This window comes from Zonotrichia leucophrys, chromosome 12 (assembly GCF_028769735.1).
Source record: "Zonotrichia leucophrys gambelii isolate GWCS_2022_RI chromosome 12, RI_Zleu_2.0, whole genome shotgun sequence".
Classification (NCBI taxonomy): domain Eukaryota; kingdom Metazoa; phylum Chordata; class Aves; order Passeriformes; family Passerellidae; genus Zonotrichia; species Zonotrichia leucophrys.
The window spans coordinates 71,664-93,437 of record NC_088182.1 but is presented as its reverse complement, the minus strand read 5'-3'; the positions used below and the strand labels follow the sequence as shown (position 1 = coordinate 93,437).

General features: G+C 40.0%; 1 protein-coding gene across 1 annotated transcript in view; it reads right to left on the bottom strand.

The window, feature by feature from the left end:
- Positions 1–21,774, bottom strand: part of FGD5 (FYVE, RhoGEF and PH domain containing 5) — a 75,413-nt gene that overhangs the window by 16,181 nt on the left and 37,458 nt on the right. The window contains exons 6-13 of the mRNA XM_064724025.1: positions 18,276–18,427; positions 16,347–16,503; positions 15,779–15,866; positions 13,135–13,185; positions 11,551–11,609; positions 7,377–7,448; positions 5,827–5,895; positions 303–386 (exon numbers count right to left, since the gene is read on the bottom strand). Of these exons, the coding sequence (XP_064580095.1) occupies positions 303–386; positions 5,827–5,895; positions 7,377–7,448; positions 11,551–11,609; positions 13,135–13,185; positions 15,779–15,866; positions 16,347–16,503; positions 18,276–18,427 (732 nt within the window). The remainder of the gene's footprint in view (positions 1–302; positions 387–5,826; positions 5,896–7,376; positions 7,449–11,550; positions 11,610–13,134; positions 13,186–15,778; positions 15,867–16,346; positions 16,504–18,275; positions 18,428–21,774) is intronic.

Here is a 21,774-nt window from a genome sequence, read left to right as displayed (position 1 = left end):
AAGAATGCATTGGCTGGAGACAAAATGAGATAATAAATCTTTTCTGTTTCATGTTTGGAGGGTAACTGATTTTGGCTTCTATTATTTATGCAGTCTGAATAAGGCTGTCATATTAAGTCACAGACTTAGAGATAGCATTTTTGTTTGTTTTCTACTGGTTTTCCTTCTGTTTCCTGTAAGAGACAAGGGAATGCTGTGATAACAGGTCTCTCCCCTCTTTCCCATTGCTTGATATGAAACATAAACTAGCAAAGCACCCTATAAAACTTTAATTCAGCCTTTTAATAGAGATGAAGTATTACCTTCATGCCTGATACAGCCCAAGTGTTTTTCAGTCGGTATTTGCCATCCTTCTGGGGGTATGTATACAGCAGAACATCATTCATCTATATGAAAAGAAAGACAGAATCAATAATTTGCAATATGGCTTGCAGGCTTGCCTGCTTGCCCATTCTCCTGGGGTGTATACCGGAACAAGCTGTAATTTGATGAACTGCTGGAACTGTTACCTAACCCTAACCCTTTCCTAATATCCAGCCTAGCCCTCTCCTGACAGCTTCATGCTGTTCCCTTGGATCCTGTCAGAGCAGAGACTAGTGCTGCTCCTCTACTGCCCCTCCCGAGGGAGCTGCAGACCATGATCAGGTCTGACCTCAGTCTCCTCTTCTCCGGGCTGAACAATTCAAGTGGCCTCAGCCACTCCTTGTATAGCTTCTCCTTCAGATCCTTACCCATCTGTGTGTTCCTCCTTTGGATGCTCTCTAACAGTTTTAGCTCCTTATGCTGTGGTGCCCAAAACTGCTCACAGTGCTCCAGGTGAGGCTGCCCCATTGCAGAGCAGAGCAGGACAATCCCCCCCCTTGCCCAGCTGGTGATGCTGACCCTGATGCACCCCTGGACATGGCTGGCCCTCTTGGCTGCCAGGGCACTGCTGACTCATATTCCAGTTTTGCTGACCAGGACCCACAGGTCCCTCTTCACAGTGCTGCTCTCCAGCACCTCATTGCCTAGTCTACACTAAAGGTTTTCCCCTCCCCAACACTAGTCCTTGTTAAACTTCATATGGTTGGCGATTGCTCATCTTTCTAATTTGTCCAGGTTTCTCTGCAAGGCCCCTCTGTCCCCGAGGAAGTTGACAGCTCCTCCCAGTTTAGCATGACTGGCAAACTTACTTCTTATCCCTTAGAGTCCTGCATCCCTGTTATTCACGAAAATATTAAAGAGCACTGGCTCTAAAATGGTCCCTGCAGTACCTGGGCACTAAACCCAAGGAAGTGAACTCCTGAGAGAGATTTTCAGGATCCTGACATAGTCTGCTATGAGGCTTCCTGAATAGCAAACTCAATTTTTTAAATGTATTTTAGAAGTTATATATATCTTTAAAAACCAGCTTATTTTTTTATTGCTCTTGATAAAGGATGACATTATGGTGTACATCATTAGCATGACGACTTTGCTTAATATCCCAAGATTTTAGTAAATGTTACTTTGCTCTTAACTGCCCATTTTTTTCCCCGTCCTTTTTTTCTCCGCTATTTAGCAGTAGGCTGTGATTTGGAGGTCTCACTAGCTACAATTTGACATGGTGAAATCATGACAAATATTTCAAAGCTTGTGAAGCAAGGCACACATATTCATGAAGAAAGAAAGGGTTTGCACTCACTGCTGTTTCCTTTGCAAAGACCTTAGTGATGGCCATATGAATGGTATGGACAGAATTAGTATTAGTACCAGTGGTTTCATGCATTCTCCTGCTTCAACTATTCACTGTTCCCTCAATCAGTGAAGACTAGCTGATGATAAAAGCTGATCTTGCAGCCTCTCAGAAATTTGCGCTAGAGGAGATGGACTGCTAGAACCCTGTGGGAAGATTCCCAGACTGCTCAGAGTTTGATATTGGACCACATACCCTTTTTCTGCACAGAGAAAGAAGGATATGTCTCATCCTTTGTTCCCTTTTTTCCAGTAACTGCTTTCCTTTCGTCCCACCTTCTTTTTGTAATTCTCTCTGTTGTGACAGTACCTAAAAACGTTACAGTCAATGCAAGTTTTCTAACCTACAGTGTTCAAGTTGATTGATCCAAACAAATTTAAGCCCTGCTAAACTGCTGGCATCCATACATAATATAGTCTCTTTCTAAAATCTTCTACTGCGTGTTTGTTTTTTCTGAATGTTTTAAAGGCTATCTAATTATGAACCCTGCCTTCTTCCATTCAAGTCGGAGTTAAACATGCCCTCAAGTGTCAGTGGATCAGTCTGAATGTGTGCTGGAGCTGTGTTTTCCAAGCTGTGACTCCAAAAATCTCCTATACTTCAACCCTGCCAGATACAGCATTAAACAGTCTCCCATTTGATAGCAGCTTCCTGCAATCCATTTTCAAAACAAGTGGTCTTTGTAGAGAAATTCTTAGAAGGGTGAGATAAGAGACAGGCTCTGAGTTGCAAAGTCTTGTGGTGAGGGGCAGTTAGGGGACCTGCCAGTTTCAGCAGTCCATACTGTGCTGCACAGAGGCCACAACATCCTTGTAAACAGAGACTGGACTCAGGAAACAGACACACAGCAAAACTCACAAAACATCCTGCCAGGAAACACTAGATTCAACAATACCATCAGCCTGCACAAAACAGCCAGCTCAAGTAACATTTTGATACACACAACATACACCTGCAGAAACATTTGAAATTTATCTTTACACTGTCATGCATATATGTGCTGTGCAGAGACATACAGTGCTCCTTAGGGGTAGATAAATATTCAGAGCACACCACTAAAGCACACTTTGAAAGCACAGGCCAAGTAGAAGCCTAGCACACACCAAGTTTTACAGCCTATTCTAGCTACAACTTCAGTTTGATGGCCTCATCTCCTGGGATGTGTAGGAATTAAGTTCTCAGGGTTATCCTTCGGTGTGTACTCTTGCTCTGAAATTCTCTCCAGTTCCTGATCTTGATTTAGCTTTAGTCAGAGCAACTTCGCTACTAAGAACTTCAGAAAATGCTATTCATGTAAAAATCTCCTTGGGATAGTGAAGGTAAATACACTTATTCCACCAAAGCAAATTGATGGAATACATGTTATCTTCTGGTGATCTTTTTGAGTCACTGCTGACATGTGAAGCATTAAAAAGAAGTTCTGAAAGGTATTTTTGTTAACAGACAAACCTGAGTTTTGCAAGTGGCTGCAAAGGATTACAATATGGTCATTAGAAGATAAAGGCCTATAATAAATGTCAGTTTTAGGAGAAAATGTTTAGGAAATTATTCTAGTCTTGGGGTTTTGTCATGGATTTTTCTTCCACAGAAATCAGTGAACCTGAAGGTAGATATTTGCCAATAAGTTTCAAGTAGTTTCAATGATCCAGTCACTCTCTCCCTGCCCCTACTGAAGATACAATACAGAAAGCCTGAAGTAATTGCAACTTCAGCATGTTAGATCAGGAAATAAGCCAGGTTTATGCCTCTTGGTTCTTGAAAGTGACCATTATGACTAGCTTCACCCCATTCTTTGCATGACAGCACATTTGGTCACAATTTGCCTTGCTGACTGAAAGGAAGAAAAAAACCCACTGTTTCTGGATAGTGAGAGCGTCTATTAACAAGACACTGGCTACTGTAATGTCTCCAGCTGTCAAGAGACACTTCTCTCTCTGCAGTTAACATCTGAACTTTCCCCAGGAAATCGTTTCTAAACTAGAGTGTGCCAGAAAGTAATTTCTGTGCTTGTTCTGTTCCAGTAATTTTGGCCTCTTGTGACTTATGACCTTCAAGATGATACAACCATTTTGGATAACTTAAAATTTATGTAAGTTTATTCCATGTGTAAATTACTTTCCTCTCAGTGTTTTTTATCAACTTGATTTTATATCTTCCTTTAAAATTCTCTGTATCAGTTACAACAGCTAAGTTTGTAGCACTTCCGTTTTTGCTATAGTAATGGGTTATGATGACAGCAGCAAACACATTGGAAGATTAAAGGGTAGTGATGTCTTGGAATTTTGCCCCAGCTTTAGCCACAATTCCAAAGTAATTTTGAACACTAGCAAAGGCAAGCTCTTCAGAAGAGAGATCAGTAGGAATGTAATTTTCATCTGTTATTAAGTGGTTATCAGTGGACCTCAGAGTTACTGCTGCTGAGAACATTGTTTCTTAATGCCAGCTCCTGGAGTTTCTGGCATAGCCTTTTTCCTGTGACTGCAACAAAGTCGTGATTCTACATGGGCTTTAGGTAACCATAGGTGTAGGCTGGGCTTTGACTACAAAGGCTAGGAGGAGGGCCGGGCTTGCCGCTAGGCCTGATCAAGAAGAGTTTAGTGTAGTGAAAGTTTGAGTATTGGGAAGTATGTATTTGACATTTATTGCACTTGTTACAGTCCATTGATGCTGACTCTGTAAAACAGAACTGCAGCTATCTCACATTTGAAGATTTGCATGAAATCCATAATTTTCAGTACATGAAAGTCTGAATTTTCACAGAAACCACTGAAACTATCAAAATAGTGCAGCACCAGCACTTCATCCCATCCCATCTGATCTTTGATTATGATGGCAATATGTGATTGAGGCAGGAAAGAAGCTTGTGCATACACTCATGCACAAATAGGAGTTACAAGTAAGAGGGAGAAATATAAAGGATTAATGCAAATTATATGGCTTCTGTAATAAGCCATGTCTCTGCCTTACAATGATCCCATGGTGAAAAGCTGTCAGCATTTAAAGGCAACAGCAAATACATATGCCAGGCAAATAATTAATTTATTTTAAAATCAATTCTGCAAGCAATATTGTAATGTTAATAGCAGCAGTAATTCTCAGTTCTTTATGGCTTTTTTCTGGGAGGGAGCTCTGAGGAATTTTTCAAACATTAACAGGTCAGCAGGTAACAAAGTTCTAAGACACAGGTAAGTATCATAATCCCCTCAATATTGAAAAGTGTATAGAAATATGTGTGGTTACAAAACACGCTACCTGAAAAGTTGAGAACAGAGCTCAGGAGCCTGGAGTCTCAGATATTCTCTAACTGCTCAAAGGAGTGTGTGATGCAAAATAGAAAGCATAAGTGATCATAGCATATCTCCAACAAAACAGTGGGATTTCATCAGTTTTGATTTGATTATGATGGCAATATGTGATTGAGGAGGGAAAGAAGCTTGCGCATACACTCATGCACAAATAGGAATTACAAGTACTTGCAGGAGGGTTGTGGACCCTTGTAAAGGGTATTCCAGCCAAGTGATGATAATGATAATTTTTCCTAATTATCCTAGAAGAATGTTGCAAAGTGTCACTGAAAACTGTCGTTCTAATCCACACTAGGCTGGAGGTGTGTGTTTAGAGGAACGACACTGAGGCAATGCACACAATTATCAGGACAGCAGGAGCTAAAAGCAAGTTCTTCAGTTTCAAAGATCCCTCCCAAGTGTGACCAAAGGATATTTTCAGCTACTTCAGCAGTAGGGTATTCTCTCTTGCTCCTGATTAAGTCTTCAAAGGTCTTAGGACTTTCAAGTGTGTAGCTTAATTCCTGAAGGTTTTCAGGAGTTCTCATCTTCCTCATCCCCTTGAGAACTTGCACTTCTTGGCAGAATTACATCCCGGTGAAGGCTGTATGTAACTGTTGCACAACCGGAGGATTGCACAGCCCATATTTCTGTATGGGTGCCAATGGGATGTGAGAAAGGACTACAGCCCTGTCGGCAACAGGAACTAACTCGCTACATCACTGTTGATGGTTAAATGACTTGCAGCCTAAAATCTCCCAGGTTTCAGGGTTGCATAAATGCATTGAAATATATGAGAGAAACAGTAAAATTTAAAAAAAATCTTACCAAGAACAAATGTCGAGGATGCCTGTTTTTGCCAGAGACTTTCATCAGCGTTCCCTCTTTAACAAAGATCTGAAGGAGAAAACAGCAGATTGTAATCCTGAGATTTCATTCTGAATCTTTCTGAGAAAAAAAGAGTATTTGTCCTCGGGAAGGAGCTACGCCAACACCATTCATCAGCACAAGAAGACATAGATAGCCTCAATGCTTGTTTCTAGCCTTACTCTGTATGATCTGGCTTAGTCTTTGCCTGGGTTGCTCTGCTACCCTTCATGGCTTGCATTTGTGTCAGTACAAAATGGGCTGGAATCCCACTTGTCCTCAGCCCACTCTTTCTGCACTGTGGACTGTGCTCAGAGGTGATTGTCACAGGTTGAAAATTAACATGTAATGAGCTTTCAAAAAGAATTCTTGTCTTTAAAAGTCCTCTGAAATAGGCAGACCTGAGAAAACCTGAAACCTTGGGTTTTAGTATGCTACACCATCTTAACTATACCTCCATATATAATTTGTATAATTTTGCAAGCACAATACTTTTTCAGTCCATCTCATTACTTAGTATGTAGGTAGGACTGTGTAGGTAAAAGCAGCAAAACCAGCACACTAGAACTTCATTGCAGCAATGTTTGAAAAAGTCTGCCATAACTAACTGAACTACATCAGTGGATTAACACTCATGTGCCCTTTTCAGATGGAGAACAGAATCTAGTGTACTTCTCCACTCTAGAATAGTTTATAATCAAAGAGACAAATCCTGTAAAATCTGTATGCTGGGCTTTGCAGAATTTGTTAAAGCATTACCTGGTAAGGGCAAGTGAGAATACGGATGTTAGAGAGAAAAATATTTGCAATATTTGGCTGATGAGTATTCTTATGCTTTGAGTATGCATGCTTTGAAAATTGCTTCATGAATTTTGTTAAAGATATTGGTGGACTGAAGGGAAATTCAGAGTTACAGACCTCAGGAAAGAAATCTTTTGAAGCATAGAAGCAGGTTGGAGCTGAGGGAACTGGACAGGTTTGAAAGTCAGAAAAAATTTGCATTTGATGTGGATAGCAAGACAGCTGTACACTCTCTCATGTTTCTGTTGATATGTTGCTTAAAAACACTATCTTATATTAAAAGTACCATGGGTCAATGGTGAAAATATAAAATTGAAAAAAATTTAATTGCCCTAATTTAAGGTTCTTAGCCAGCTGTATAAAGAGGCTTTTCAGGCTGAAAGCAATTCCTGCTAGACTTGCAGCCTTTTGATAGGAGTATATAAGGAGGAAAGCAGTAGCTCCATCACTTGGGGTGTCTGAGGACTGCTGAAGTGAAAAGCCAAAAGGCTGCTCTATGTAAAAGCAGAGACAATGCATATCTTTCTCAGCATGACCTTATTTTTGTGCACTGCCAAAGTGACGTTTTTTACACAAACCAGTGCTCCAACTTGTATCACAATAGCTCAGTAAACAACATCTGTAGTCATCTCAAACATGGCCATCCACATGGAGATATTGCTGGCCAGAAAGAATACCTTTATCAGCGTAGGTTTGCCAGCAGCACTCACCCTTCCTGGCTGGAGGAGGCCACTCTGCCCTCTCACACTGTGTTCAATGTGTACTAGCTTCTGCAAGTTTTCCTGGGAGAGAAAAACAGCATTTAGGAGGCTGCATGGAGACTGTTTTTATACAAGTGGGCAAATTTCCCCTCACCCCTCCTCACCGTTTTATTTCTTTAGAACTGGTATTACAGAATTAGATTTCAGAGAGAGCTGAGACCGAAGATTTACACCCAGAAAGTCTTCTTCCTGCCTTATGGATTTTACAGAATCTCATCACCTGCATTCACACCTGCTGTGACCTTCTACCATTCTTTTACCTGTGATTCCCCAGTGTACCTTCCAGAGGAACTGCTAACTTCATATGGTATTTTTACATTGGCTTCTTTGCTGACTTTCTGGCTCTATGAACTAATAAAATAGGGACAAAGTACAGTATCTGCTCTGAAGGCCTTTGCATAAGAGCCATGACACCAATAATCCAAAGCATGCTTTGATACTTTCAGACTGTTGCTAGGTTTATCTGAAGATTTACATTCTGTGATAACAGATTAATGCCTTTGCAATAGGGGATGTAGAGGGTACACTAGTAAGCAGGCAATGAAGCTGCATTTCTGTTTGGATGCTCTGCAAAAACCAGGAAGTTTATGATTCAACTCTGATACTATTAACTATTTACCTGGCCTTAAGGCACAGTCAGTCAGTGGGCACTGGCACCAGGCATGAACTTATCCATGAAGATGGTAAATAAGATTAATCTAGATAAGTCTGTGCTCCCATAAAGAAAATCAGATGAATGTAAGAAGGAAGAAGGGATGTCTGTACCTTTGCGATATTGCTAGTCCTTTCAAATCTCCTTCCATTTAGCAGATGAGGCTGTTCAAATAGAGGCTTGTGCATAGCATTCACCTGTGGTTTTTATCTGATCAGAACAGTAGAATAAGCTACCCAGGAGAAGTGAGTCCTCACTGGAATATGCCTAAAAATTAGGAGTCTCCTATCTAAGTCTCCTAGACTATAGAGCCACGTGATAAACTACAGACTAAGGACCATACTTGATACAGCTTTGTGACCTGACAGCCTTTTAGAACAGTTTTCTGCTTCAACAGGCAATGTTTTGCTCCATTGACTGGCATTAATATACCTCTGGGATTAGTGAGACATGATTAGATCATACACTGTATCTACCTGGTACAAATCAGTCATGTCTACAAGATCAGCTAACTGAGAAAGTTATCACAGATACCAGAAGGCGCATATCCAAGTTAACATGATGATATGTCAAGGCTGATTTACCCTGGATTTCAGCTAACACAATTAACATACCTATCGAGGCTTGCTTTTTGAATAAGCCTGAATTCTCCCTATCTTACCACTCTAGTGAAATATTGCACTTGTTTAGCATGATACTTAATAAGTAACTGGGTGTTAAATACATGGAAATACCTACAAGCCTACAAGGCTTGACAAGCACAGGGCCTCACTGTGCCCATGCAACATAATTGACAGTTGACACATTTTCAAGAATTTGAGATGTCAAGTATCTCTTTTGCAATGCAGGAAGCAACAAATGGATTTTTTCAGGTCACTTCTAAAATACTATAGGCAAATAAAATAGAATCAACATATAAAGCAATAGCACAAGAAATATCAGGGATCATGGGAGAGCTAACTTTTGCAAAAGGTATTTGCAAAGGACTTTCCTGTCACTGAAGGGTATTTTAGCCTGGCAATACCTGTCCAGTTGACAGCTTCCACAATGGAAACCTGTTTTTCATCTGCAGAAAAAGCAGTGTTCTCCTGTGAGCACACTCATGCCAGCGCTACTTCTACTTATCTGTATTTCTACCAGAGAAGTTGTAGCAGCCCAGCTTCTCTCAGGACTGCTGGCAGAGGAGCCTCTTGAAATGCTGATGTTTGCAATATGGACACATGTTCACCAGGAAACAGAGAAGTATTGAACTCATTTCCTGAAGGAAGTCAAACACGCAAAACATGTGAAGGATAGTGGTTTATCTGGGAATGTGGACAGCTGAGGCAGGGCATAGTTTCCTGTCAGTTCCCCAGAATTCTGAGTTTATATAGCTTTTTTCATTGGTCTTAAAACTATCACTATTCTTCTTTCTAAGATCCTTCACAATCCTACAATTAAGGAATAAAAGCAAAGCTCTATAGTACTGCAAAAGTGGGTGTCAGAAATACTGCTGTGGCCATTTTAGCAGTGAACTGCAGGTTCCATAATTTTATCCTGATGTCTATACAGCAGGAACACCTCCCCAAGGAATTCACCAGCTGTTAATAGCAACAGTGATTTATAGCTCTCAGCATCTCAGGGCCTCTAACAGATTATAGACATTCAGAGAGCAGTACAAACCCTGCTTAGTTCATCTCCTGGAATTACAGATAGACATAGACTCTGTGGTGATGGTGTGCCTTGTACTTCTTTTTGTACATCTGTAACTTGAAAGTAATATTTTCGTATATGGTGAAAATGCTGTAGAGAAGGTTTTGTCATAATTTGCTTGAAAATCCTGGGTTAATAGTCCCCAGGAAAAACTGCTAGAGTCTTATTATCATAAAACAACAAAAAAAAAGCTAATAATGGGTCACTGATATTCTATAGAAAATGTAGATCCTAATTCAGTGCTCCTATGAGATTTTTGGAGTGTTGTTTGATGAGCTGGTACACAGGAACAGAAATCATCTTCCTTCCAGGTATACGCCAAGTCTAAATTATTTCTTAGAAATTCAGCCAGGTACATGACAATTTATTAATGCTCTAGAACAAGTGGCATTGTTCAGTTTCTTCTGTAATTAGAGTAATTATTTTCTTTTATGTTTTCTTTTTTTTAAACTGAGAGAAAGAAAAGACGTTCTGGTTGTGGCTTTTGTGTCTGGGATGTTAATTCAGGAGGACAACCTCTGATTTAGCAGAAAATTGAACTTTGTTTCTCATGAACCTGCGTTTTCACAAAACCCTCCACATTCACACAAAAGGGAAAGAACAAAATTTTGTTTCATCTCTTCCATAACAAAGTTTTGAAAAATAGTAAATGTGCTCTTATGATACAATAAAAAACAAGTGTAAAAATATATCTGGAATTTTTGAATCGAATTATTCCACAAGAGACATTATTTATAGCAATTATTATACAGTCTGTGACATGTGTACGACTCAGATGATACAATGACATTCTTCAAATTGAAGCATGGCTTAGTAGAGACAAAATGATTTCATGGCAATGCAACACAAATTTGATTTTGGCCACTTACATATACTTCTGACTTCAGAAAAGTATTTCTATAAATATCCGATATACCTGAGTGAAATCTAAGGAAGCAGAGGTGCCAGGAATGTGTGACCTTGATCTATTTGAACTGAGCTCTTAAGAGTTCTGAACCTCTAACACAGATATCCCTAAAGCTCTGAGATTTTTCTGGAAGGTTTGCATGAGATCTCAGGTTTTGGATGAAATATTTATTTTGGTACAAAGACTGCTCTAATAATGGGAAAATATGATTATAAATTCTTTCCCTGAGGAGAAGGAAAATCAGAATCAAACCAGTTGAATCAAACCACTTTGCTTAGAAGACTGTAGTTTCAGAGTCTAGTTTACAGAGGGGTCAGATTACATTCCTTATTATGATAAAACTCTAGGCTTGTTAGACATCCTCCCTGCAACCTACATCTGTTCTTTCATCTTCATAACCGATTAGTGTGTTCTTCCCTAACAATTTGAGTGCATTCATTTTTTCAGCCTTAAAAGCCTACCTGAAAACAAGCTCTTACTGAGAAGATTGATATTTCACGCCTTTCTTTCATCTACATCATCTTAATGTGATGCCTTTTCACTTTGTATTTTGAATTTCATGTTCTGACGCCTGAATGATTATTAACAACCCTCTCATTGCTCAGAAAACGAAATAATAAAGAAGTGAGTTGAAACCTAAGAGGGAAAAAACCTCCTCTGTGCTATTTGCTATAGTATCTTACATCTTGCACAGCTGCATTAAAGGGCACAGACCAACTCCACATCTGCAGTCGTGTAAACCAGATCTGTATAAGCCCTTGAGTCTCACCTTGGAGGAGGCTTCAGAATCTAGCAGACATATGTACTCACTTGAACAGGTGTGTAAAAACCACACTATTGATCAGGGGAGCATGTGTCATGGTAGGACTCACCGCTTGGAGCATGCTGTCATTGGCTTGGTCCGTGATTTCAGAAACAATGAATAAGGCAGCTGAGGGATGAAGGAAAAAAACCACCATGCATCACACAAAAGAGTAGAAAAATAACTCAAATCCCTCCTGATTGCAAGGGCATCCTTTGTCTTCTCTGCCATTTTCACAATGCAACAGCCTAGCAACTCTGACATGGCATGGGGTGCTGTCTCCCCTTCCTCCCTTCATCATTTTCTTGTGTGAAACAGCATCATGCTTGTGCTGATCCAGAGAGCTTATAAGGTCCCTTTTAAGCATCAAGGATGGCATGAAGCCTTTTTTATAATGCTTTCTAGTTGCAGATCCTTGTCGATGTCTTGTTATATAGAGAGATGAATGTAAACCAACTTTAGCCACCAAATAGCATGGCAGTCTAAACTGTAACTCTTACTGCTGAGAGAGAGGACATGTCATCCCTTTCTGATAGAAATGTGTGTGAAGTGGTGACACAAATTAATTCCTGGATTCTCCACTGGCAAATAACCTGGGCTGGGACATGTTTGCTGGCACTGAAAGCAGTGGCATAACACGGCTCAGGTCCCTATTTCACATCCCTTTCCCTGTGGCACAGGGCTTTCTATAAATTTCTGGTCATAACTTGGGAGCATGCTGGCTAGGAATGGCACAAGCATCTCCTAACCAAAATGAGATAGGCAATTGTGGTCAGAGGGCTTGAACTTCTGCCCCGCTAGTGTTTAAATTACTGGTATAGCTGTTGTGCTACCGTCAGTGACTAGGGCCCTAAATCTTGCATGAGTCTCTGCTCTTGGGCAGAATAAACTGACTTTCAGTCAACCACTGACTTTATTGCTATGAGTTGGTTTGAATTTATAATCAGTGTAAGAGGGCTGAATAGATTTAATTAATACAATGTTACTGCTGCTTACTCCAGTCTGGAAAATACTCCTACAGACATCACAACTAAACCTTGCTATGATTTTAGTGGGAGTAAGAGACTTCTGCTTTATCTATCTCATGTGTTGGAAAGGATGGTGTTAGCAGTAGATTTGTTCCTGATTTTGCAGAACTGCTTTTTATGCAATATCTTTCAACTTTATGTAGCGTTAAGGAATCCAGAACACACATATGCAATTCAAATCTCCTTGGTTTGTCCCAAGTTCACAGAGTATAGCAGGCATACCATAGCTAATGGTACACAGTCAGGCAGGGGGAACCATTCAAATGGATTTTACAATGACCAGGCCAAACATTTACAAAGTCAAAGAGGACTAAGATTTCCTCGGTGACCGGGGCAAAACTACAGCGTCTGCACTATGCCTGTATAGATGTTTTCTTCTTCCGTAAATTCCATCATGCCAAAACTACAGGAAGCCCATATGTTTCAATTAAAAATAAAATGATACCATTCTTGTCCTAAATAATTTGTCTAAATTAGTAATCCATTCTTACAGATTTTACATCTAACCTATTAGCACAAAATCTTGAAAATAATCATCTTATATATACTACCAGTATAGAAATATTCCACCTCTTTGGAAGCAATATTAGCAAAACAGAAGTTTTCTTCTACCAATCTCATTTTACCTTGTGTGGCTTCATACTCTGTAGAATCAGGACAAAGATTATTCAAGTAATCTGTAGTAAATGATCAAATAAACACAGACATACAACAATCAGAATTCAGATCAACATAATTTGTGGTGTTGTTAGCAAAAACATTAAATCCTAATCACAAAATCAGACACTGGTTGGGGCTGGAAGGGACATTAAGTATCATCTTGTTCTAATCCCTCTGCCTTGGGCAGGAACACCTTCCAGCAGACCAGGTTACCCCAAGCCCCATCCAACCTGGGCTTTGAATGCTTCCAGGAATTGGGCATCCACAATAAAGTGCCCCACAGCACTTTATTCCCAAATCATTAAGTGTATACCCAGCCTCTGTCTGAAGCAAAATTCATCTTTGATGGCATTTTACTTAGAGAATCAATGCAAAGAGCATTGATACAGATTTGGGCTCACATAACCTGGCAGGTACAAATAAACTGTTAAAAATGTTTCTCAAGAGAATTGCTGAGTAGCACCACTTTACAAATAACTCATTTTTAAATTAATTTTGATTTCCCATCTGAATGAATGCTGTTGGCTATACTTGCAGTTAGACTAAATGAATCGTATGCTTTTTATGGGCACAGGAAGGAGACACTAGTTCTGTACAAGCAGGGTTTAACTAATTACTACCAAACTCAATCATAATCTGAAAATAGGTTCTGTAAGATAGATACAATAGTGCTCAGTGTGACAGCAATTATATTTGCATTATATACAAACTTTTAACCAGTGTTATTTCGGACTACTTTTCTTGGACCACCTCCTTATTCTGTCTGGGTCTTTATGCTTTTAAAGACTGTAGTATGGACGTGCTACATTTTAAAGACTCTAGCCTAGAAATACTTCCTTCTTATCTTGCTGATTAGTCCAGATTCCTAAATTCTGCACTGAAGAACTAGACTTCTGTGCTGAGAATGGTGCTGGGCATGGATGTCTGTTCCCTTGAATGTCTTATCCCTACACATTTCTCTTTCTAGTGCTGTGTCTTCCCTGGCATCTTGAACTTCACCTGGCTTTTACCTGCATTCTGGAAAGCATCTGCCTGTACTCAGGCAGGCAGAAGGGGTTGTGTGATGTCATCAGTCAATATTTAGTGTTCCTTTTCACCACTGCAAGCTCTGTTCTCAGCTGTGGACTGAGTGGACAAATCCTTTCAGTTGTGGTGCCATAAGTGGTAACCAATACCCTCATAAAATACCCCTCCTTATCTGGTAGAATCAACCAGTTATCACACAAGTGCACCTGAGAATCTGAAGGACTGCACTGCTCCAGACTCCTTCTGTCCTAGCAGTCAAAGAGGGGCTTGGTTTCTTGAAGTGAAGGACTAAAGCAGTAAACCTATTTTCTGTAGTATCTTAATCCAGTAGACTTCATCTCAGTACACACAAAAGCTTTCATTTTCCCAGTTAGTGTCAGTACATGGGTGTCAGTCAAGTTGTTTCAAGCATAAATAGAATCCAGTCACTGGAGTTTCACTGAAGTCCTTCAGCTTTCTCACAAAATATCATGCTGCATGTTTGCAATTTATCTTGTGGACCACAGAAATGGGAAAACAGATAATAGAAGGGCTATTTTAAAGTTTTCATATGGTCGCTTTGTTCTGCTGCTTTTATAGAAGCCCCTTCTAGTACACTGTGTCCTTCATTGGCTGTATGGACAGGGTTTATGGCTTCCTTTTTACTGTCCCATGGGTAACTAAAACCAATCTTGCATCCTTGTCCACCCACAAATATGCATACTTCCAAAATATTTCTCTGTCTTTATGTCTATGGAAGCTTGTTCTTTTGTGTTCTGACTAAATTACGTGACAACACTGAGTTTCATTGTTACATTTCACCATTTCCTTCCCTAGCCAGTTCTAAACTTCGCAATTCTTTTAAGTGGCCACATTCTGCTTCAGAAAGCCTACTCTTCTCACAGGCTCAGACTTGGTAGATTTGGGGTGGCTTGCAGAGAAGGAACATAACCCCCCTTGGAGAGACTCAGGTAGCAGTTATACATATGGCTCTGAATGTAAAGGGAAGGTATAACTGTAAATGTAAAATCTGTAAGTTAAAGCTGTACTGTTAATGCAAATTTGTGTCTCTTCCTCCTATAATGCAGCAAAATTGGACTGTTTTTTTGACTGTCACTAGCTTTCGGTACACTGCATAGGACTTATGATGCAGTACTGGGTACAAATGTTTTGTTGATAAGAAGATGGTGCTTGCCACTTTCATAGAGGATTAAGTGCAGAGTATCCTTGCCAAAGTCACCTGTCTTCTAGTGTCTCTGATAACTACCCTCAACATAATAAGAAATTAAACCTCTTTGTTGGTAGAGAGGCTGAACTCTTCCTCTCCTTATTCACAGAAGGAAAAAGCCAAGAAGTAATGGCTAAAATCATCTGACTATGCTTTTTTTGTGACTTTTCAACATGGCTGTCCTGTAGAAGTGCCTGCATCTCCCCAGGCTGCCTGACACTTCCTGAATCCTGAACTAAGCACATTGAAGTTCCCAGGAAATCCCACACTGCTTTGGCCCTATTTTAGCTGTTATGGCATCAATATGTAGCGCAGTGGAGGCACAGAACATCAGGGCAGTGTTTCTACTGGGTTCTTTTCAGAGTAATTTTACTGACCTGTGAGCATCACACGATACTGGAAGACACGGTGTACCACTTTCAGAAGCTGGTGTTTCACACTGTAAGGGCTGTCACTGGAGCTTTGCTGTCCTCAGTGGAAGGGAAGAAACACAGACATCAGGCGGAATGCGAGCTCAGCAGCACATTGTCATCTTAGTTTTAATCCTAGTTATTAACTCTAACGCATCCTCAAAGAGCTTGATAAGTTAATAAGTGACTGAGAAACCACTCCAATATGTTTCAGCAAAATATGTACTCATGGATCTGTGTCTGGGTCTTTATGCTTTTAAAGACTGTAGTATATAAGTGCTACATTTTAAAGACTCACCAACACAAATTCTGTATGCACATACAGGAGTGTGTGGCAACAGAGACAGAAACAAACACATCACACACAAGTGAACTTCTCATTTCAGTTTTAGCACCAGGTCTGTGAAAAAAGACTATTCTTCCATTCTACCCTATGTGTGAACACTGGTGGAGTTACCGAAAAAAATAAATCCTCGAGTAATCCCCATGGCAAAGCCATGCATTTAGTGCATGTGAAAAAACACGTGAGCCTCACCTCAAACTCCTGAATCATGGTAGCCAGTTGGGAATATTTAAGGCACATTTCATCTAGCAAAGCCAAATTCCTGTCAAACTGCATAATGTATGCTGAGTGGTGATGCAGCCTTGATTTTCTGGAGAGAAAAACATCAGCAACTTTCTGGTGTTCATCCCTAAGTTCACAGAAAGAAAAGAAGGAGCAAATAAATAAATAAAAGTAAAGAAGTAGAGCCATACCTCTTGCTTATTGTATTAGATGCACAGTGGCTCTATACACTGTGCACTTAAAGCCTAGGCTGAACAGCAGGAAAGGAGGAGTCCTTCAGGACAGATTGACAACACCACATGCTGTAGCATGGGCACCATGGGGGCTGGTCCTTTGGCTGTGCCTCTGCCATAGCATCACTGTGAGGCTCATTTCAGGACACGGCTCCTGCTCCTGTAAATAGACCTTCCAATTGCTGCAGTGCCTTGAGTACTATTTGTGGGGGAGAATATAGCATTTGTTGTAATATTAGATCTTCAGCTCTCCTTCACTGTCTGTTTCTCAGCACTGCCTCACTGTCATCTGTCTCAGTATTCAGGTGCACAGTGTTGAAATATTTATAAAGCATATATAAGGAGAGAGGAGAACAAAGCCTGAGTTCACAAAAGAGGAAGGAATCGTACTTAAAAGAGGAACGTGAGTTCCAGAACAACAGAGTGTCTTGAGCAGTGCAAGCACAGGGAAGGGCTTACTGGAAGCTTCAGGTGTGGTAATCACCTGGGAACCTATTTGAGTGCAGGCATATAACGTATATATATCTGTTGTGCTGACAGCATTTGCAATACAGTCCTCTTTTATCCCCAGTGCCACAGAGTAGTTCTGGACAGAACTCTCAGGGTATTTATGGTTGCGTTCTTTTTGTCTTAGGGAACTGGCAGCAGAGTAGGGTTGTGGCTTTTCTAGTACCCAAGACATTTGAGATCCCAGAAACACTGTGTCTGTTTGTGTTCTAAGTGTATAAATCATAAATCATCGGTGACACTTTTTAAGTCTTTCTCTCAACAGTCCCTTGGTGGGCACAAACCAAAACACAGTTCCCTTTAGCCTCTCCTTTCCTTCTTGTGTGCTTTGATTGGGAAGAGTAGGGCTGCAAGGAGACTTGCGCCCTACATTTAGGATTGTTACTGAAGAATTCTACTAGTTTTTAACTGATTTCCTTAATTGCTCAGTAGCTGTACAGAAATAGGATCATCCATTCTCAGTGACCAATGCCTCCTGGAGTTTGGCAAGTTGGAGGTGTGCGGTTTCATTCAATAGAACCTGGCAGCCTGGCTTAAGTCAGGGGCCTCCTCAGCTGAATGAATTTTGCAGCATTGTCCGTCCTATTCATGGTCTTATTCTCTCATGGAAAGACTTTTCCCTGTAAGGATGTTTGATGGAGTCCCATTAACAGGCTGTCAGAGTCCATTAGGCTTGTAAGCCTAGGGTAGCAGATCCCTGCCTTGGTGATGGGAGCAAGGGGCTGTCCCTAACTGAGACCTACACAGCTGCTATGTAGATTTCTGTAAGCAGATGATCCTTACGATCAGTTCTGATGTAAGTTGTTCCTGCTTTCCACAGCATGAGCCTGTGACCTTCAGGCCATAGATATGAAGACATTTGGTGATGACTGAGAAGTGGCAGGAGATAATGCATATGAAGCTGGCTGTTCTTACACTGACTGACAGGGCCATTTCAAAATCATCGTCTGTTCACTACACACATATTTCAGTATTTGATTTCTTAGCCTGACTGCTTCTACATTTACTTCCTTTCTGTCTGTATGCAAAATCTGCCAAAGTGGTTCAGATTGTATTCTTTTCATTTCTGCTGGGATGGTGAAGGGAACACCGATGAATTCACCCACCTGCTATGGGGAAGATATGTTAAGGCCATCAAACTATGCCATTCTGTACTTGCCATTTAAGGACTCGCTCTTCCAGTTCTTCCAGGATGTCTTGGTGTAATTCATAAATTTCAGGGAGTTCACTTAAACCTTGCTTGAGTTTAACTTCCTCTTGTTCATTTTCATCATCATCTCCGAGCACTTTCAAGATACCTTCATAGAAATCCTGTGAACAGCAGCATTGAAATGAGGCAAACAGACTTAAAATATCCTTTCTGAAATTATTATTACAATTTCTTGACTCCTAAACTATGCTTTCTAAGAATTAAAAGCTATGCTATCAACAGCAATAGTGTTCAGTATGGCAAGGAGATCATAGAACATGTTTTCTTTTATCCATTAGTTCATGCACTGTTTCAGCTGAATTCCACAATGCTATCAACCTAAAATGGAATGTTTCACCAGATCAAGCCATATGACCCTTATGTATACAACGCTTTGGTATCTTTTTATTTCCTTTCCCCCCTGCTTTCCTGGGTCTGGTTTGCCTCATTTTTACAGTGTTTCTTAACCCGAAACATAATTTTTAAAAATGAAGGGTGAGATTTTTACCTCATTGGATCTAACATCTTGACATGAAAAACATTAACAACTCCATGCCTTGTGCTAGAAATTGCACTAGCTATACTTCTGAACTTAAATTTAAAAGTATGGAACAAATAATTTTCCCTATGAAACCTGAGTCCTTTCTTCCTCATCTAAGAAATGGTTTTCATCATGAAGTGGTTTATAAATTATGTAGGCATAGGGGCAATTTCCTCTATATTAAAATATAGCCCACTCTAGTACATAATAGGGCACCTATTTCAGAGCGCATAGCAAAATACTTTCCCAGCTTTGAGTTGCCAAGAAATGAATTTTTGTTCCCTGGACTTTTAGGGACAATCTTATGAACTTCCCTGGGCTATACTGGGATTCATCATGGCATTTCTCATGACGCTAGCTTCTGTCTAGTTAATTTTTTAAAAAGTAGATAGAGTTATTAAGGAGGAGTCTAAAAATAACAGACTTGCACAAAACTTGCGAATGTCCAGGTATGAGCAATACATCAGAGTATGCTTCACTGTGAATCTATATTTTACGTTGGATTGTCCACTTTGGACTGATTAAATCAAGGTTGCTGTACTGATTTCGGCATGGTGAGATGTGGTTTGTATGACTGTGATCCTGCTGAAAGGTTCTGCTCTTACACAATAGGAAAGAGTCTAGTCAAAGACCTTCAAAACTCCTCTCATGGATAGGAACTGATTCCAGGCAATACCAGGTTTTAGTTTCCTCAGATTAATTCCTGGTTTTTCTGTTGTTACTGTCAACTGCAATGTCCACACTGGCTCTCTGTGAACTGGGATGACTGGATTATCTAATTGATAATAGCCAAGAGTCACACATAGACAATGTTGGGGTTTTTTAGCAACTGTAACAGCTGAAACGTTTGTTTTCTGAAAAGCCACTAGAACTAGGTAAAAAAAAGATCATGATGACAGTTTTCTTTTTGATTAACTATATCCTGGATAAAAAAATATCATAAAGATTTCTGAAAAAATATTACTATATTTCCTAATTATCTGGGTCTAATTTCTGCAACATGTCCTGCCTCAGTACCATAAATAATCCCAATGTTGTGGTATTAAATTTCCAATTTTTTCTGATGTGAGCTAGCCTATCTAAGTTCTTGTTTCAGCCAGTGTACAATTCAAAAGTTTTTCAAGCAACTAAACCAATCAATCTCTCTTCTGGATGTTTTTACTAACTCAAAGGAATCTGCAACCTTTCAAAATCCTCAGTCATCATAATTAATCCAGATCAGGGAAAGGGAAAGAATCTAAAGGGTTCTCTCAGCTTATTGTGCCTAGACAAGTGAATAGCTTGTAGTTCACTAGTGATGTGCTTAAGTAATCTATTACATTACAAAGATGTCATCTTTTCCAAATTAACATCAAACAGCTCTGTATCTGTCCACTTTCCACCACAACAAGCAACAGGATTAACACTCCTTTCCCACAGCATCTCACTAGATTTAATTAGTTATTAATTGTCTGTCCCCTTGATTATAATGAATTCTCAGACGAATAATTAAATTCCAGTCGCCTGGATAGCCAGCCTTCTAATGATTAACAAAAACCCTTGCAGCATAACAGTAATCACTATAAACATCCATTATAAATAATTATGTCACTGTTGAAAATGCTGAGTGTCTGTGAGGCCATTAATCAAATGCAAAGTGCTTTTCCAGTCTCACTAACTGTAATCAGTCATGGCACCTGAAGCCTCCAAGTCTCTCACAAAAGCCCAATGTCTAAGTACAGGAGGTAGTAAACACTGAGTCTATATAATTCCCTGATGGATCAAAACTTTCTTAAAACAGCTTCATGAACAGAAATTGTTTGGTTCAGGGCTCTGGTGTGATAGCTACAAAGCTCAATCTCCTCCAAGGTTGGATGAGCCTACAGATCTCACACAGTCTTAGGCCTGTACTTGCATGTGCATGGACATGCAAGTCATGTGCCTGCCTAGGTGACACAGAAGGTTAGCAAGCCAGCTATGAAAATACATTTCTGAAACATAAACCTTTTAATTACATTTTGGGGATCCATAAGTAAGCCCTTTATAGCCATCAAATGGCCATATCCTTAACATTCCTGATATAAACCCTACAAATAATGAAGTGAAACAAAGAGGATCAAACCCCACAGCCACAAAGGTTGTTGGCTTGTTTTTTTTTCCTTTTGTTTGTGAACATCACTAATACACACAAGTTATGTCTTTTCCCTCCAGAAATGCCTCTGGAGAATTCTGTTCTCTGCTGTAAATGGGGACTGTAGTCTGGAGTTTGTCATGAGAGTATGAGACCAGGAGGAATGCAGGGTTTCAACAGTATCTTCTGGTTTATGTGGAGCCCTGCCTAACTGACATATGATTGGCTCTTGGAAAAGAATCTGACACCCTCTTTGAGGTGATGAGCCTCCCCGCAGGATGCTGGGGTATGAGACACTTTACTGATGCTGGGAGTGCTGGCTGACACCAACAGGAAACAGTTAGGGTGTGTGAAGATTTGGGAAAAAAAAAAAGTATGTGGCTGTAGGCTACAGAAAAGTAGCCCAATTTACCTAGGATCAGCAACCTTGATACTTTTGTAGCAGTAGTTATTTCTAGATACTCTTACAAAGAAGTCAGCAATGCCAGCAACCAGAGGTTTTTGGTAGAGCATTTATCAAGAAAGTTCTGTACAGGATTCAACATCTATATGAAATGTGATATTCTAATAAAAGGGCAAGAGGTGTAGTTAATTGGACAAGAGCTAATTCTGGGTTTAGCTTCCAGGATTCTGTGAACAGATGCAGAAACAGTGAGTTTGTGTATCATTTCTCTCCAACAATAGGGGTGAATGTGTGAGTCCACCTGCAAATTTCAACTGTGCAATCCTGTATATATGTTAGCCTTTATTAGCAAAATGAGTGAAATGAGAACATTTAACCTTGCAGGATCCTAGTGAAAGGAAGGAAAATCTCTTGT